Source organism: Drosophila santomea, chromosome X, assembly GCF_016746245.2.
Source record: "Drosophila santomea strain STO CAGO 1482 chromosome X, Prin_Dsan_1.1, whole genome shotgun sequence".
Taxonomy (NCBI): domain Eukaryota; kingdom Metazoa; phylum Arthropoda; class Insecta; order Diptera; family Drosophilidae; genus Drosophila; species Drosophila santomea.
The window spans coordinates 5,153,268-5,171,371 of NC_053021.2; the positions used below are offsets into that span (position 1 = coordinate 5,153,268).

At 42.0% G+C, this 18,104-nt stretch overlaps 4 protein-coding genes across 6 annotated transcripts; 3 read left to right on the forward strand and 1 right to left on the reverse strand.

Moving 5' to 3' along the window:
* Positions 1-330: 330 nt before the first annotated feature.
* On the forward strand, positions 331-9,287 carry LOC120455325 (glutaredoxin domain-containing cysteine-rich protein CG12206). Of its 2 annotated transcripts, none has more exons than XM_039641402.1 (5): positions 331-643; positions 1,484-3,077; positions 8,446-8,679; positions 8,738-8,803; positions 8,878-9,287. In XM_039641402.1, the coding sequence occupies exons 2-5, from the start codon at positions 1,734-1,736 to the stop codon at positions 9,049-9,051; spliced, it is 1,818 nt and encodes a 605-aa protein (XP_039497336.1). In that variant the 5' UTR covers positions 331-643; positions 1,484-1,733; the 3' UTR covers positions 9,052-9,287. The 2 variants fall into 2 exon arrangements, with proteins under 2 accessions (XP_039497336.1, XP_039497335.1); XM_039641401.1 differs by lacking the exon at positions 331-643 and adding an exon at positions 1,278-1,427.
* A 1,651-nt stretch (positions 9,288-10,938) lies between these two features.
* On the forward strand, positions 10,939-12,403 carry LOC120455332 (E3 ubiquitin-protein ligase MARCHF5). The gene has a single exon (XM_039641411.1). The coding sequence runs from the start codon at positions 11,086-11,088 to the stop codon at positions 12,289-12,291; it is 1,206 nt and encodes a 401-aa protein (XP_039497345.1). The 5' UTR covers positions 10,939-11,085; the 3' UTR covers positions 12,292-12,403.
* A 34-nt stretch (positions 12,404-12,437) lies between these two features.
* Positions 12,438-14,504, reverse strand: LOC120455326. Its single transcript, XM_039641403.1, has 3 exons — positions 13,804-14,504; positions 13,046-13,746; positions 12,438-12,950 (listed from the first exon to the last, which is right to left on the reverse strand). The coding sequence occupies exons 1-3, from the start codon at positions 14,384-14,386 to the stop codon at positions 12,543-12,545; spliced, it is 1,692 nt and encodes a 563-aa protein (XP_039497337.1). The 5' UTR covers positions 14,387-14,504; the 3' UTR covers positions 12,438-12,542.
* Positions 14,505-14,744: 240 nt separating this feature from the next.
* On the forward strand, positions 14,745-15,913 carry LOC120455334. Of its 2 annotated transcripts, none has more exons than XM_039641413.2 (2): positions 14,745-14,967; positions 15,028-15,913. In XM_039641413.2, exon 2 carries the CDS (start codon positions 15,090-15,092, stop codon positions 15,690-15,692), a length of 603 nt encoding a protein of 200 aa, XP_039497347.1. In that variant the 5' UTR covers positions 14,745-14,967; positions 15,028-15,089; the 3' UTR covers positions 15,693-15,913. The 2 variants fall into 2 exon arrangements, with proteins under 2 accessions (XP_039497347.1, XP_039497346.1); XM_039641412.2 differs by having other exon boundaries at positions 14,746-14,988; positions 15,049-15,913.
* The last annotated feature ends 2,191 nt before the right edge of the window (positions 15,914-18,104 follow it).

Below are 18,104 nucleotides of genomic sequence, written 5' to 3' on the forward strand. Positions count from 1 at the left end.
ATTAAAGCAATAACTGTGATCTGATTTAATTGTGTATTTAATGCGTTAACAATCTGTTGAAAGTGTATGTGAGACATCGCCTAGCGCACGTGCAGCTCTTTTATTTTTGTTTTAGGTAATTTCAGCGGCTGCTGCTTTTTTGTGAGTTTCTTGAAAGCAAAAATTAAAAAACCTCAACAACTGGCTTGAGAAAGAGTCGGCAAATGGGCGGCAGACAGAGAGGAAACTACGTGGAGAAGAAGTAAAAAACAATCCCTGGCGAAACACGCCAACCCAAAGCGACTTTGTTGCTGCGGTTTCAGTTGCCAGCGCGATTTTGAATGGGTTGTACGCGCGGCGAGTTCTCAAAAGCGAGTTTTTCAAGCCAATATTAATATCCGAAGCATCAAAAATCCCAAATGAAATCGAAGATAGTAAAAAATAGAAGCGACGACCCGAAACAAAAAACAGGCAGCGTGCGTGTGCAATATATGGAAAATAAAGCCCAATAAAAATCTCTGAATGTGTAAAACTGCTTTTCCGAATTGTTTGATTTTTGTTTTATTTTTGTGTGTGTGCTACGCTACCAAATGAAAATTGTGTGCAATAAGCGCCGAATGCAGGCCAGCAGCAACAACAACACCAGCAACGACAATAACAACGGGTAAGCGCCGCTCAAATATTTCCAAACAACAATTGAAAAAAAAAAAAAACAGAAATACCAGGTTCAAGTGTAACCAGTTTCCAGATTCCAAAGCGAAAAAAAAAAACAGAAAAAAAACCGAAAAAAAAGCCGCGGGCTGAGCGCGCCCAATATTTCAAGTTCCCCAGCTATTTAAATGTAAATCCCGACTCGTTCTTAAGTTCGAAGAACATTCCCTGTCGAACCGAAAAAGTTGCTGCACTAATTGATCTGGCTTGTAGCAAATAACGAAATGTGAACCCCGAGTTGAACAACATCTGTTTTGTGTATATTTTCTATATTTAACGTTTTTTTTTCATTTTATTAATTAGTAGTGTGCGTGGTTAGCTAACTGGAAAATAAGAAGGCTACTGTCGCAGGAAATCAAACCACTGGATAGCGACTTTATCAGGTGCCAAAATTATAGGGTGTTCTGGGTTTCCCTCTTGTTTACGGCATTCTTTTGCCAGTTGCGTCTGCTTTTTGCGGATTCGAGTTTATCATTATTATGATTATTATTTTTTTCTGGTTTCCCATCTGTATTTTTAGTGCGCTGGTAAAGCCTTTAACATTTATTCGGCATCATCTTCGACTTAAATGTCAAGCTCGTGTGGCGGCTTACACACTTAGAGAAACAAGAAACATGGGCGAAAAATCAAAAATCGTTCTTGATACAATACCATTTACCCTGCTTATTAAAGTCAGATTTTCCCCAAAAGTCGTAAAATGTTAAAATCGTAGGGATATGGCAAATTTTTAGTCGCAGGTACAACTTCTTGTGGCTGCCTCCAAAACTCATTCTGATTTGCCTCTTTCTTGCAGCACCAACTGCAGTTACAGTCACTGCGGCAACAGCAATTGCTGCGATCGTATGCACGCAGCACATATGTCATTCTAACTGTAAAGCACTTGGCAACGGTCAGCGGCAGGGGCAGCAACAAGTGGAACGCACAGGAGCAACATCATTAGCCGGCACTTGATTGCATCAGCTTGGAGCAAGCACAAGTTATAGGCATTGGATATCTGAAATCGGATATCGACAACAACAACAACAACCAGATGCTGCAGAACCATGGCGGCAATCACTAGCAATGTGTCGCGATTGGAGCCAATGCGCGGTATTTCCATAATCATTGAATCGCCAGAAGTGGCTGCGGCAACACCACCACCACCAGCAGTAGTAGTAGCAAAAGCTGCAACAGCAACAGCAACAGCAGAAGCAGAAGCAGAAGCAGCCGCATCAACACAAGTAGCACCAACTGCCAAGAGCAACAGCAACACTGAAATGTCGCTCAAGTCCCAGGCTGGCATGTTGCTGGCATTTGGCGACACAGCAGCAACAACCAAAGATAATTTGGAAACTAGTTACGACACTGCAGCTAAGTCGGCAGCAGCACCGGGCAGCACCACCAAAATCTATCCGCAGTTGCTGCTGCGCATTGGCGGAGAAATTGCCGGTGCAACAGCAACAACAGCTGCAACAGCAGCAACAGCAACAATAGCAGCAACAGCAACAACAGCAGTAGCAGCATCAGCAGCAACATCACCAACCATAATCAGCTGCAATGGTGAAATTGCCGCCAGTCAGCCAGCAGCAACAGCAGCGGACACAGCAGCAGCAACATTGCAACACAACAACACGGTGAAGATTCAAATCGAAAGCCAGGGTCAGCCGCGAACTCTGGGCAAGCAGATAAGTGTGGTCAAGCTGAACGAGGGCGTGGAGGAGATGCAGCAACACTTGTGCTATTTGGTGGACACCAGTGGCCAGTATTCGCCCTGCGAGACGTTGGACAGTGGCACGGGCAGCGATCTGGAGGGTCACTCACAGCCACCACAGCAGCATCAGCAGCAGCAGGTGAAGTCACCGCAACTGGAGCTGCATTTGCAGACCACGCGGCTGAGGGTCAATGAGGAGGCGGACCGTAAGCACAGACCGCTGGAGACGCCGCCGAGTCCAGTTCCTCAGCGGGCCTACAGCCTCACCGATGACAGCGAGGAGTGCGATGAGAGCAGCAACTCCTCGCTGAGCTGCGATTCCCTGCACTCTGGTGGCCTGCTGCCCACCACCCTGCTCCGGGACATTCGACTCCGAGAACGAGAGTCCGGTCCTTTGGTCACCAAAATCGATGGCAGACCGCTGCAATTCGAATCGGATGGCTATTATACCTTTCACGTGCGCGAGCACGAGAATTTCCGCAGTTTCGGCTCCAATTCCTCGACGGAGTACGAAGCGCAGCCCTTTGCGGAGGATCAGCCGGGTGAGGACTTTGCCGGCTATCGGGACATCCGGACGGAGGGCAAACTCTCCACCAATTCTACGATTAGATCCGCCAAGGGAACCGTCAGGGGTGTCAAGAATCGTGTGCGCAATGGAGTAGCCACTTTCTTGCAGCTGCAGCAGCCCAATGTGAAGGTGAGTTCTTCTAATAAGCAAGTCAATTTGGTAGTCGATTTAGTAGATATGTTGCAAATATAACAGACACACTAATATAGTCTTTAAAAATGATAATAACAACGAAACAAAGCCCATTCAACAATTAAAAGGCATGGAAAAGTGCAATCTGCACTTGTATTCGGTGAATGGATACATTAAGCGAATTCATTAATTGCAATTACATTTCTTTGTTAAGTGAACAATTTCAGCAATGAAAGTCTTTAAATTCACTTGCATTCACCACTGGCATACAAAATGTATGAACAATTTCCGAAGTGCTGTTGTCAAACATTTTAGAATGTGAATTCCAAAATGATTGCAGTTAATCAGCTGACTATTTCTAGACTTTAAATATTTAATAAATATTTAGTTTGCATTAAATTAGCGCATGAGAAATTCGACGAGACGTATTTGAATGCCACACTACTTTAAATATTCCATTTGTGCAGATGATTCACACAAACACTCATTCAATTGCATGTGGGGGCTATTCATTGAGAAAGTTTTTGGTTTCGTATTGGATTTCTTTTTTCATTTTGTGTGTGTAATTTTTTAACATTTTTGTATTTTTTGTTTAACTTTAGTCTTTGGGTCGCTGACTTTTTCACACCTACACTCGCAGATGCGACGCATTCGAAACTAAAGATGTACCATGCAGTATAGTATGCATTATGCAATGCCGAGTTAAAATGTGTTTATTGTATACATACATATAGATTGCATGTGAGGGTTCGTTTGTTGGCCTGTGTGAAAGTGAATCCAGACTTTTCGGTGATTCATCGCTGCTTTTTATTTGGGTTTTCATATTTTTGATTTCATTACGATTATTATTGAGAAATTTCTTTCTTTTTGTCGAAAGACAATTAACACCTGACTGCCGCTGTCTCTTTGCGGAGCTTGTTGTTGCTTGATTCGCCATTAAGCGGCTTAATATGTCACATATGTATGTACGCCCTTCATCTCTATATGGATACAAATCCGAAAAGGCAAAAGAAAGCTGAATTACTAAAATGCTGACGGAAGTACGAAGCCAGATAGTCGGCTAGATAAGTTAGATAAATTCCGCCTTAAATGATCCGCCACCTGACTAATTGCAAGTGTCTTTTTGTTTTTTTGTCTCGTTGTCTTATTTCTGAAACTTTTGATTTCGGGTTTCTCTTTTGGGAAAGTTCTCTTCTAAATGGGGGTTCCAAAAACAAAACAAAAACCAAAATTAATTGACCCATTTTTCGGTGGTGGGGAAGCGCGTCGAATCGCAGTTTTATTGAGCCGGAATTGGCCACGCTCGCGCTTCTCAAATACCCTCGATTTTTTGCCTTGTCATCGGGTTGATCTGGGCTATTGAATATCGCTTTTTTTCCCCTTTTAAACGCCCTTTTAATGTGAGTTTGCGAAATCAATTTACCAGACTCGGGGTAGCGTATTAACCCTGGAAATTGGGCAACTATTACATCTACTCAATATTGGTGTCCAATCTGATTGTTTAAGTGCCACGGTGTCAGTTTCGATGCCAGTGCGGGAAATACGAAATACTTATTCGTACGTTAAATGTTTCATAGTTTCTGTACATTTTCTTAAAATAGTTTACTCTTTGCCACTTGTGTACATTTCCAAAACTCTGTGGCTTCAAACAACCTTCACGATTATACATAATATATGACAACTTTATCATAGGCCTGTCACCCCGATGACCCCTGAAGTTCATTAATATTTCAACCAAGATTCAATCAAATATTTGACTGCCTCTTCGAATGAAATGTCAACTTCTTGTGCGACTCACAAGTTTTTGTTTGGTGATTTTTCTTAGTCAAATTAGCAAAGCCAACCTTGAAACCAAAATCAATGTATAATTATTGCTACAAAAATAAACGAAAAAAAATGAAAGATACGAAATTATTTGGCTAAAAACAGCTTGCATAATTTTTCAAGAAACACAAATTATCATAATAAAGAGCCACTAATGCGTTAATTATGCAACAACAACAGCAATATAAATCGGATATACTGAGCAGACAGATCGAATTATATTTTATGGGCCGCCGCCGATTCCTTTTGGCTTTTGTTTCAGAGACGAGTTTTTTTTGCATTTGGAGTGGTGTCATTAAAATATCATTTAGCTAATTTGAGTTTGAGCACAGGCACGTTTAAATATACCAAAATACTTTTGTGAACAATCATGTCTAAGTCTAAGCACTAATAGGTATAAATGAAAGTTTATGTGTGTAATGACCCGATGACAAGCCCACTTGCACACGAAAGGCCCCTTCCAAAGACTGAAATTGAATCTTTTTCCCCTGAAAATGCCCTAACATTGTACAGCAATACACAAAATGTGGCAAAAACACCCTGCAACAACTTAAAAGAAAAAACTTTAAAATGGCTGGCTCTCCCTTACCACTAATTCTCATATTTAAATTGCAGACAAACATTTTAACAGCTCCCAATTAAACAAACGAACTTTATGCAGATAAAAAGACAATGGAGTAATTTCAGGTCATAAATAGCAAGCATAAAAATGAGACAAATCATTTGGGCATTGTGAAAATAGTTATCCAGTTAGTTATTGCCTACATCTTTGAAGATCCACTTGAAAACAAAACCATACCGACCTTTTCACTTGAGTACCAATGCATATTTCTATTTGCCTTTAAACGAAAGTGAAAATGAAAACGCACGTGACTGGGATTCAGATTTGTAGCATATTTTGGACGATCTTTTACATCGTATGGGAGTATAATAAATAAAGATACATTTCGAACAATTAGGCAACTGAAGCTTGTGGGGCGTTAGCTGCATTTCAATTACAATTTGCATTCAGGGCCAAAAGAAAGCCACGAGAGCTACGAGAGCCGCCCGAAATGGGCTTATTAAGGTTTCCAATTATTGCCAAATTGAAGCTCGTTCAGGGCATGACAGAAAAATAACTACAAAAATTACCACAGCCTGGAAACTGAATACAAAACTGAATACCCAACCGAACGAAAGTGAAATGTTTCCACTCTGCCCGCGTACGTGTGTAAATTTATGCAAAAAGAAAAGGGGCTTCGGTGAGGGGGGATGACAGCATATATGTATATGACAGCATGTATATATGTATATATTTGTATATCGGTATAACTGGGTGTGAGAACTGACTTGTAGACAGATCATGACGGTACCCTAACCGCAAAAAGTCGACGGCCCCCAGTTCAATACAATAAGACAAGTGTCTTCGTTGGGCTTTGGGATACGGTTCAAATAAAAATGTTATATTCGTTGAATAGATCGATGCTGTGCAAAAGCGAAATTTTTCCCATGCGTTTCGTTCAGGAATGTGTGTGCCGCTGTCCAGCGAAATATAAAAGGTAAAAATGCAAAATCCATCGATTGCCATCGAAATACTCGCTTTCTGGCTGTCCGAAGGTCTGCGAAAGGGTTATGTAACGCAGTGTGACGTATTAATTGAGATTTTTTTTTTGGTGGGCACTTCGTTCGGGGCTCCTTTGAGTTCCAGATCAAAAGCTAGAGATTGCCGAAAACCCCTCCTTTGTCGAACAACTGACCTGCTTTCTCTTTCGCCGCTCTTAAAAAACTGTTGAAGATGCTGTTTCTTGAGTGCTTGGAGTTCTGCAGAAGATGCCCAGATTTTTGAGTTGTCATTTGGCCTGCGGTTCACAGTTCACAGCCTTGTTTTTCAAACACATTCATACTTGTGCGCCATGTTTATTTATTCTTCCATTACATTGAATGGACAGATTTTGAAGTGATTTGGCCTGCGGTTCACAGCCTCATTCATATTCGTGCGCATTTCGTTGGGTATCTCTTGCTTTTATTCTCATGAACATGTTCATTACACTCAATGGCTTTGAACTCTCGTCGGTGGAGCGACAAATGACGCTAAACAGCAAATGGCCACTATTAATGTACCAGTTTACCAGCTTAACATTTGTTTATGCCTCTCCCAAGCGGCGTTATGTTTGGATATTATATGCCATATATTAAATAACCGCCACCTGAGGCGATTTTGCGACTTGGATCCATGGGACCCCCGATGAACGGGGCAAGGGGCTGGAAATTCGACGTGGACTTGCAGCTTATGCAAGTGCAATGCGCCGATGCAGATCGAAAAAGGCAGAAAGAGGGTCGACGGGTTAAATACCGTGCAGTTTTTATAAGCTCGGATCTCAAATTTCCAGCAATAAAGGAGTTGACTAAACATTGAGTTATAACATATATTTATTATATTGTATTGCAAACAATTGACTTTTAATTTGAAATAAAATTTGAAATGTGTCCTATCTCGAGATTCCCAACCTCCCTCTAAAATTTCGAAAATTATTGACGTAAATAGTGAAATAAATAGCATACATTTGTTGTTAATTAAATCAAATTCCCTTGTGAGACTGCTTTAAAAGCGACAGTTGCAATTAATTTGATACCATTTCTCATGTTCAGGTCACATTTCACCATCATAACTCTCTGTTTAGTTGCCAAATGTCCTGCTCTATTAATTTATGTTTCTTATACCAATAAATCATTGCAAAATTTGACACCTCACTGAGGAAACTAGTCGCCTCGGAAAATTCGATCGAGTTTAAGGTATCGACTGTCGTCGCCGATGAAAATCTAGTTAATCAGGCTGACTAACGGAAGAAACGGAAAAAACTTGTCGGCCGAATCGAGCAAAATGTTTCGCATTGTGCCAAGTTTTCACTTCGGACATTCATTTGCCATTTACACAAATTGGCTATGCGTAATTTTCAATTGGATCCGTTGTGATTGCCGCCAGTCAATATCCCATCAGTATCAGCGAATTATAATGGATGGCACTCAAAAGAACCCGTCTGAAAGAACTCTCTATTCCAGAGTGGATTTTAAGTGGAATCCGCTAATTAGTATGGCAAAGAAACTAGCTCCGTTTCGTTTAACAAGTATTTTTGCTTGGCAATTAGCGGGCGATTTGTAACCACAATTCTCCATGTGGCTCAAGTGTTTTGGCCAAGGCTGTTACCATTTTGCGGCTCCGTGGGGGGAAGGTTAAAGACAAAGGCGATGGAGCAGGCCGAAGATGCCCTCGATCCATTGGCCTAGCTACAAGTTGGCTTTTGTAACAGCCATTTTATTTGGGGGATGTGAATCAGCAATTAAGCTCATGACAAAAATGAATGAATTAGCTTTCGTGATGTTTGAAACTGAGCTCAAAGGTATTCTCATCACTTTAATTAACCTGCTTCATTTTAATCATTAACTGCGCAAAGTATTCAAATTTCCAGTTGAGTGTATCATACTGATACATTGACATCCAAGCATTGCATTTTGTGTTTTAGCACTGTATTCGCTGTGTGACCGGATTTAAAACTAATTTCAGAACTACATGGAGAAGGACCTGGGCAAGGTGGTTTTGTACACCACGAGCATGGGAATCATCAGGGACACATATGCCAAGTGTGCCAATGTCAAACAGATTCTGCGCACACTGCTAATCAAATTCGAGGAGAGGGACGTTTTTATGAGCGTGGAATACCAGCAGGAGATTCGTGAAAGGATGCACGACGAGACCATCCGTGTGCCACAGCTCTTCGTCGAGGGTCAGCACATTGGGGTAACTATAAACAGATATTCTTGAATGAAAAACGAATCTAAAACGAATTCATCTACAGGATGCCGAGATCGTGGAGCGGCTGAATGAAAGTGGCGAGCTACGACAGCTGTTGAAACCGTACAAAGTATGTTAAAATCAAAAATTTCTTAATATATTTTCTCTTTAATGAGTTAACGAAATGTAATACTCCTTTTTCAGTCGATTGCCACTGCGTATACGTGCCAGACGTGCGGCGGATATCGCCTGCTGCCATGTCCCTCGTGCAGCGGATCCAAGAAGTCCGTACACCGCAACCACTTTACGGCGGAGTTCGTGGCCTTAAAGTGCATGAACTGCGATGAAGTTGGGCTGGTAAAATGCCCGAACTGCTGAGGAAAACGCTACCACGTTTTCCATCTATAATGCTTTTTTTTGTATCTATATTGAAGAGATTTTTTTTTTGCGCAACTTTTGTAGTCGCTTATTATTAACAGTTGTGATATTTGAGAGCAGTTTGAGCCGGTGATGAGCGGCCGTAACAAGTGCGAAACGAAAAGGAACGGAACCGAAACGACACACACACACTCACACAAAGAATACTACATATTCATATGTGAATCGAAGAAATATCGAACAAATAAAAAAGAATTAGAATTTATGATTTCTACTTTGGCTGTTTGAAAGCAAGTTTTCGGGCAGTCATTCAAAAGTGCTTCTTAATTGCCCCCAAACGTATGCAACACTTCCTTACGGCTTGGGGAATACCGCGCAAAAAAGTAGGCAACACATTACACCAAAGTAAGTCTTTTTTTTTATCCAGAGCTGCCGTTATGCGCTTTTGGGACCATTTTTGGATCGTTTCCAAAATGTCGATTTTTTATCGTTTTTAATCATAACTTAACTAAAAATGGTCAAAAATCTAAAAAGCCATATACCAAAACTATGACGCCCCTTCCCCTTTTCCCAACTTTGTAAAATTTTTTTTGGCAATCATCAATCATGCAAAAAATGAGAAGAAAAAATAATCCTTATTTTCGAACACAGTTCGATTGGAAATTTAATTACGAATTCTTCGAGGTATGACATTCCATATTTGGACCAGTATTTCAAATGTTCTGATCAAAGCACTGATATCATGCTGCCACGCCCACTCTAACGCCCACAAACCGCACAAAACTGCCACGCCCACACTTTTGAAAAATGTTTAAATATTTTTTCATTTCTGTATTGGTCTTGTAAATTTCTATCGATTTGTTAAAAACTTTTTGCCACGCCCACTCTAACGCCCACAAACCGCCCAAAGCTGCCACGCCCACACTTTTGAAAAATGTTTTGATATTTTTTCATTTTTGTATCAGCACTTCCACCAGCTGAGTAACGGGTATCAGATAGTCGGGGAACTCGACTATAGCGTTCTCTCTTGTTTTTTTTGAAAACACAGTTCGATTGGAAATTTAATTACGAGCTCAACGAGATATGCCATTCCATATTCGGACCAATATTTCGAATGTTCTGATCAAAATACTGATATTTATAGTAGCAAAAAACAGAAAATCCATTTTAGCAAAAATTCAATATTTACGATTGGTATTTTCGGTATAACTTGGCTAAAAATTGTCAGAAAGTTAAAAGAATTACATTTTTGTACTCCTAATTACCAATACTAATCAACCAAATTAATTTTTGACCGACTTTGTTAAAATAATTTTTGGCCAAACTTTCGCATTTTTTGCAAAAAGTGTGAAAAAAAATGCATTTGTTTTTAAAAACACAGTTCGATTGGAAATTTAATTATGAACTCAACGAGGTGTGACATTCCATATTCGGACCAATATTTTGAATGTTCTGATCAAAAAACTGATATTTATAGTCGCAAAAACCAAAAAAACAATTTTCGGCCAATATTCAAAAATCATCAAAAAAAATTACAAAAAATATGAAAAAAAAATCAATTTTTTTTTAAAACACAGTTTTATTGGAAATTTAACTACGAACTCAACGAGGCATGCCATTCCATATTCGGAACAATATTTCGAATGTTCTGATCAAAATACTGATATTTATAATCACAAAAACCAGAAAAACGATTTTCGGCTAATATTCAAAAATCATCATCAAAAATTACAAAAAATGTGAAATTTTTTTTTTTTTTGAAAACACAGTTCGATTGATATATATATATATATATATATATAAAACATATATAAAATAATAGAAAAAAACATTTCCATTACTTTATTTTCAGAGTCAGCTACCCCGATCATCTTGTCTGTGCCACTTAGTTCATTCCATCTTGTCAGCTCGTTTTCAGCATTTAATGTCGTTTAAGTTTATTTCATACAAAATTCGTTGTCTCTACGCTTGTTAGTCAATTGCATTTTTTGCCGTATCTTTCAATCCCGTTTCTCGGTATTGATTTGGGTTTTGATGGAATCCGATCTGGAGGTGTACTACCAGCCGGCTGGCCAAGTGGATTCCCAGGCTGAACTGCAATGTGCCCTGGACCTTGATATTCATAATTCAGATCATACGGAGACGCGTGGCAGTGGCGGTTCTAATCCTTTTCCGCAGGACACCGAGCAGCCGATTGCGGATGTGGAGCGCACCTGTTGGATATGTTTCGCAAACCGCGAAGACAACCGGCGGGCCAAGTGGGTGCATCCGTGCCAGTGCCGCGGTGCCACCAAGTGGGCTCATCAGAGCTGTCTGTACCGCTGGATCGACGAGAAGCAGCAGGGTAACCATCGGCGGGCGTTGGTTTGTCAACAATGCCAAACTGAGTATATTATCGTCTTTCCCCGAATAAATCCCTTGGCCGGTATTCTGGAGAAACTGGATTTCGCTGTGAGGCGGACCTGCCCATATTTGGCGCTCGGAATGTTCATGTGCTGGGTTTACTGGACTGCAATCACGTACGGAGCAATCACTGTCATCCAGGTGGTGGGTCAAGAACGCGCAGCTCAGCTGGTGGAGAACGAGATCTTCCTGCTGGTGGGTATGCCCTTCATTCCGGTTGGTTTGCTCCTAATGCGACTCGTGCGCTGGGAGGATGCCGTCTTGAAGGCCATGCGCAGCAGATACAACATTCTGCGGAAGTTGCCCTTTTTCCACTGGGCCGGGGAGCCGGAAGCTGGAACGGGAGACTTGGGTGTCTTGAGCGATAGTTTCAGTAGTTTGCCACCAATCCAGCATAATCCATCTATCACCGAACCCATCTTCATCTCTCGACTCCTTTGCGGAGCCTTTTTTCTGCCATCTATTGCCGCCGCCGTGGGAAATGTGTTTTTCAGGAGCATAGAAGATCCAATGCATCGCACCATCATCGGCGGAATCGCCTATATCGGGATTAAGGGAATCTTAAAAATCTACCTCAAACAGAAGCTATATGTCCGCCGCCGGGGGCGTCGCATTGTGAACTACACCGATGAAAACGTACGGTTATATTTTGGTGGACAGAACAGGGAGGCACCAGCCCACGGTTCTCAAAATCCCCAGGCCAATGCCGATAACAATCCGAATCAAAGGTCTGAAATTGCACGCCAGTTTGCCGGATTTGCAGGATTGGATGAGAACATGGAGGACAGCTCTAGCGTGGCCACCACGGACTCTGAGGATTGTGACCCAGACAGCTAAGCCTCATAATTCACTGAACTGGTCATTCGTCACTGGACCAGATAATTAAGCCCAAAAATTTTAACGGCACGAAAGACGTTAAAAACGAGCAATAAAATAGTGTATAGATATACGTCTTTTTGAAAACTGCAAATTGGACATATGCATAGATGCTCGACTAATTTATTAACCTGTATAATTGTTATATATTTTAATACATTGAATTCAGTTTGGTAAACTATATTCATTATTAGTAATATATTACTATATTACTAACTAGGCACTGTGCACTTATTAAGGTTCAAATGCTTCCTGTAGAAGGGCGCCTTGGGACACTTTCGTTCGCAATTAGGACGAAACTTGACGTCGATGCAGCAGCGGTAGGTGTTCCAGTTCTTATTCGGCACATACTGTAGGCTATCCATAAAGATCGTTGAGTGGGAGTGTAGGCGGTGCAGAAACCTCTTGAAGCTTTCAAAGGTCAACTCTCGATGACGTGAGCACCTATAATCATGATGGTGCGAGACGCCCTCGCAATACACCCAATACCGCTCCGTGATCTTTTTGTTTTCGAACTCTTTTAGCATTTCCCTAACGTCCTTCCCCGTTTGACTTTTCCGCTGTCTATTAGCAATGATCGCCTGACACAAAAGGGTGCCCTCCCAGATCAAGTGGCAAATCTGTAAGAAAAATGTAGAGCATAAATGTAGCACTTAAAAATGGCAATCAATTCCTGGCGCAAACTCCTTTGATTTTCAACCACTCCGATGCTCACCTCTGGCATCTGGCCAATCTCACCGATGCGATCGTTTTCGGACCTATTGCAAATGGATCGGCGCAGCCAGGGTGACACGAGTCCAAAGCGCACTCCTTGCATCACCTGGACGGCGTACTTCTTGCGCTCCACCCAGGCGTAATTCAACCAGTAGAAGGCGGCGAAGAAGACCTCGTCCTCACTATTGACACACAGCGTGTCTTGGTTAAGCAAAGAGTACACTTCATTGGCATCGAACTCGAGAAACTCCCAGGATGCCACAACTGGCAGAAAGCACTTTCGCAACCGCGCCTGCATTGCAACCATGATTTCCAAGCAGCGCAAATCCCTGGCCATGAGGTAGGTGTGGAATGCATTGATCTCCCACATGCCGCAACCTCCTTTCGTCGAAAAGGTGCCCCAGTACTGCTCCATCAGTTCCTTCACGCCCAAGCACTTGGCTGCCGCGAAGAAAGGTATCAGCTCCTTGCCAATGGCAAAGTTTTCTTCCTCGTTCAGCATCCATTCGTAGATGCGAACTATAATTGCCATTTCGACTTTTTGCACTGGCATTTGCAAAAATTGGCTCGAAAAATCACGAAAATTGCTGGCAAAGTAGGTGAACAGGAAACGGTTCACGAAGTAGAACCTGGACTCTATCTGAATCTCCAGGTCGTCGTGCCAGCACCTCTTTGTCGCCTCCCACACGATCTCATTATTACCTGATTATGCGTTAATTAATAATCCTTTAATTTAACGTAGCCAGTAGCGGAACTCACCCATCCGCCTTTTCGCCTTCCTTAAAATGGTCTCGGCACAGGATACGTTCACTTTGGCACTCATCGGCTTCCAAATGACCTCAAAGTCGCGTGAGGTGCCCCCGGCTCTGAGCATGGAATCTAAGACAGGTGGATGGGGCATCGAACTCTCGTTTTCATTTTCAGGGGGCGTAGGCAGAATACCCTCGATGCTAAAGGCACTGCTTATATTTTGCAGGCGAGCTTGTCGCGCAATGGTCAAAATGTCAGCGAAATCGGGATCCATTCGGGTCAAATACATTAGTGGCGGCGGAGGACATGTGATTTTCTCGTCGTTTGCCGAAGCGATGGCTTCAGGCCCAATGCTTTCCACAATATTAAGTTTTGAGCTATTGGAAATCGGAGATGACATTTGGGGATCGGCGACCTCCACCAAACTACGGGTCACCGTGCTGGGAACAATCTGATTATTTATATAACGACTCCAATACCAGTTGGGGGTCAGCAATTTGTTGGAAGCATCCAACACATTCTTGGGCTCTTTCGACGAAATTTCTTCCTTGTGCTCTTTCTTCTTTTCGTCCTTTTGCTTGTTCACAAACATGATCACTTTTATATAAAACCAATGTACCAAGGAAGTTATATAAAATATAAGTGCAAAAGAAAGACTTGCTGAAAACGTTTAGATGAATAATTTCTAATTTGCAACAAATTTGAAGAGATTTTTCAATGCCAACTTTGGTACAAACTATGTTCATTAATTGTCCTTTAGTTTCACAAATGATAAATTTTAATGCTTTGCATTATCCCCCTTCTATAAAAGGCATTTCCGTACATAATTGACAATCCATAAAAAATATAGTGCATACATTTTAGTACTTTCGTAAAAAGGAATGGAGATTTTGGTAAATTGGCAGCAGGCATTGACTTTACCTTTGGCCTCTCCAGATTTGTCAGTGCTCCGTGTAGAGCATTATCACACAGCTCGTTCAACGTTTCGGTCGACACATTCTCGAGTCAAACTGAAGCACTCTATTCGTAAAATCAGAACAAATTCAAATTGTAAATTTTTACCTGTCCCTTCTTTATAAGTTTTGAGTTCCCTTTCGATAAAATTGCCTTGAAAATCAGCATAATCAAACGAAACCCCCGAGCCGAGCTAGCAGACACTCCTCAACTTGCTTGGTAAGCGTTGCGTTACCAAAAGTAAGTTTATAGGAATCATTTAATCCTAACATCAAGTAGATTGAGAAAGAATACTTGTAGCACTATTTTCGGAAGACATATTCTAGTAGCATAACATCAGGATGTCTGACAACACGGCCGTGAGCTCTGTGCTCAACGTTGTTCTCTGCGGAGCCGCCGGTTTCGGTTTCTACAAGATTGGACCCAGTGAACACCCGTACGCCTTCACAGCCTGCGTTTTTGGTTTCTGCCATGGACTCTTCGGTTTGGTTAGCGGTTTGACCGGCGATGAAAATGTCAAGAAGGTCACGGAGACGACCACATCGATCATGGAAATCATACCGCTGCCACTAGTCAATGTGGATCTCTATCTAGGCGCCGATAGCAACAACATTGCCCTGGGCCATGGACTCTTCATTGTGCCACTGGCCGTCAGCGTGATCCTCAGCTTTTGCAAGAACGAAAGCGGAGATGAGGGCGAAGGAAGACCCCTTGACACGCTGAAGACCCTCACCATTTTAGGTAACATCACCTCGCTGTTGTATCTGGCGATCAATGAGAGCAGCTGGAACCTGGGCGGCATGGCCTTCCTGGCCTTCATGGCCAAGTTCGGGGCCAAATTCTTTGAGGAGCAGATCAGCGAGGGCAGCGGGGAGCCGGTGACCTACTTAAGTTGGTCGGGCTTCTACGTCCTCACCGCCATGGCCGTCTCGGGCGAGAAGTAAACAAAGTGGGCGGTGTATCTGCCCAAATCCTGGGATCCGGGTTCCTGACCATCAGCTGAGTTGGCCCTTGCAGCCCTTGCAACCTCTTTTCCCCGGGTCGACCTTGGACGAGCAGAGTGATGAATAAATTATTGGACTGATGCTATGGTGACTCGTTAATATTTTAATCATTTGGCTTCAATATTTAAGAAATATACATTTATCGAAAACTGGGGAATCAATTTGATATTAGTTAATGGCTGTAAATAACTCATTTCGTTGATGTTCTATAACGAAATAAAATCACTTTTAATTTAGACTAGTTTAATTGTTACGGCATTGCATTCCGCTCGAATCGATACGTTTCGATTGTGAGCGAGGCATTAGGCAACCAAAATCCCATTGGCCACGCCCAGGGCTTGCCGCCCCCCGCCCAAAAAAGCGAAAACACAAAACCTACACCGGCCATTGACAATAAGAACTAATAAATTTTAAGACCTAATGTCAACAAATCGGCGGTAAGTAGGGGCACGCACAAACGCACAAACGCACAATCCGCACAGTGAAGCCCGGCTACCAGGGCAGCCTGCCCTGTCTTAGGGCAGAAGCAAAAAGCGTGCTCAATGAGCATGACAGCCACAAAACAAAAGCCAAATAGCCCAAAAAGAGTAAAGATATAATAAAAATGGTTGTACATTTTTGGACCGTGTCTTGTGTCTTGTTCATTGTTATTTTTATGACTTAGTGCCAATGGGTTTTCGGTTTTTCGGTTATTTATTTTTTTGTTTTGGGGTGGGGCTCAACCCGAAGTTACGTGCTAATTTCTGGCCGACTGACGAAATCGAAACTGAAACTGAAAACTCGGCCCGAGAACTGGTTGTTACAGAAATATTTGTGTTATCGCAGGTAATTGGCTGGCATTGTCTGTTTTTCTTTCGCTTTTCCCCGCCTTAAGAGTCGTGGCATTGGGCAAGTTTTGGAGATCAGGGACCCTGGGGGCTGTGCTTTGGTTAAGATCTGCCGATCACATCCGCTTGCTAAAAATCCGATTGCTTTGATGAGAGAACGGCTCCATATCCATCTAAACTCAATTGTCGCCATTCTGGGTACACATTTCCAACTTTATACTAAATATTAAATTAGCTTTAATTTGCCTAAACTGTACTATTGTGCAACTCAAAGTTCAATAACTCCTTGTATTTGCACCATACAGCCAGTCTGGTCGCTCGTTTTCTGCTCGGCTTGTTTATTCAAAGCCATTGAATGTGAACTGAAGTGCTCTGGGATGGAGTGGAGATATGGCCAGTAAGTTGATTGGTTTTTGTGTCCGCATATGTAGATATATGTAGATCGATCGATGGCTGGCTGCTCTGGGGGAAATTAGATTTATTACACCAGGCGATGATTAAGGGAATTTGTGGCAAGTGGCAAGTGGCACTCCAGATGAGTCGGTGGCCCCTTCAGCGGCTCCACTTGCCAAATAAAGCACTGAAGAAACCCATCAAATAAAATTGTCGGATAAAATTGAGAATTTATTTTCATTATAATATTGTGTCTCGCGAACTTGGCAATAAAAAGTATTGCAAATGAACTAAAAGTTACCCCCTCAGCAATATACATACATGTTGTATTAAAGAACATGAAGCGTTTCTTTATATTTCAAAATTATGTTAGACTACCTTATTTTCTCTTGGTGTACGGATACTCCTTTGTGGTCTTTCCCACAGCCTCAGAGCTTGAATCTGAATCTGAACCAAAATCAGAATCAAAATCAGCCTCAGACATCGGCTATATTAATCTCTTGTTATTGTTTTGTTCTAAACAGGCGGCGGAGATGATTAATCGCTTTTTGGCAGCGAAATACTTGGAGTGGCGCAGCCATTGGGCCTGTCTATCAGTATATCAGTTTTGGACCTTTTTCGGTAATATTTATAGCACTGCCCCCTTCCGATCATATCTATGTCCAGCACATTTTGAAATCCGTACCACCTATGGCCCTTATCGAAGCTTCAACAGGTTTATATATGCCGCCCCCAGTTACACCTGTCAACGCCCTTTTGGACCCTAGTTATAGCTAGTTATCTATATTGCTTTAGTATATCTACTCGTATCAAACGCTCTGACGAAACGTGCCCCATAGCTGCGGAGTCTAGTGCGGATACAATTTTCGGTAGTTTCGGTAGTTGGATTCATTTTCACAAAATGAAAATGCATTTTCCAGCTACAAGCAATTAGCTGTGGAGAGCGCCATTGTTGATATTTCATCCACGCTTCCCAGTTACTTAATAATGCATATTGCTTGGGGGCAATTAAATATTTTATTTGTGCCATCGATTTGGCCGCTTTTCGAACTCCAATCAATAGCTTGGGTTTTTTTTAGCAGGGAATTCTTTTGGTTAGCGCACAGAAAGAAATAATTCTAAGACTAATTTT

What these genes read in the sequence shown, in the direction of transcription:
- LOC120455332 (XM_039641411.1), top strand. Translation starts at nt 11,086, where the DNA reads ATGGAATCCGATCTGGAGGTGTACTACCAGCCGGCTGGCCAAGTGGAT.
- LOC120455334 (XM_039641413.2), top strand. Translation starts at nt 15,090, where the DNA reads ATGTCTGACAACACGGCCGTGAGCTCTGTGCTCAACGTTGTTCTCTGC.
- LOC120455326 (XM_039641403.1), bottom strand. Translation starts at nt 14,386, where the DNA reads ATGTTTGTGAACAAGCAAAAGGACGAAAAGAAGAAAGAGCACAAGGAA. An exon ending in GAAGGCGAAAAGGCGGATGG is followed by an intron (nt 13,747 to 13,803) that starts GTGAGTTCCGCT and finishes ACGCATAATCAG; the next exon opens with GTAATAATGAGATCGTGTGG. An exon ending in AGATTGGCCAGATGCCAGAG is followed by an intron (nt 12,951 to 13,045) that starts GTGAGCATCGGA and finishes TTTTTCTTACAG; the next exon opens with ATTTGCCACTTGATCTGGGA.
- LOC120455325 (XM_039641402.1), top strand. Translation starts at nt 1,734, where the DNA reads ATGGCGGCAATCACTAGCAATGTGTCGCGATTGGAGCCAATGCGCGGT. An exon ending in TCGAGGGTCAGCACATTGGG is followed by an intron (nt 8,680 to 8,737) that starts GTAACTATAAAC and finishes ATTCATCTACAG; the next exon opens with GATGCCGAGATCGTGGAGCG. An exon ending in AGCTGTTGAAACCGTACAAA is followed by an intron (nt 8,804 to 8,877) that starts GTATGTTAAAAT and finishes CTCCTTTTTCAG; the next exon opens with TCGATTGCCACTGCGTATAC.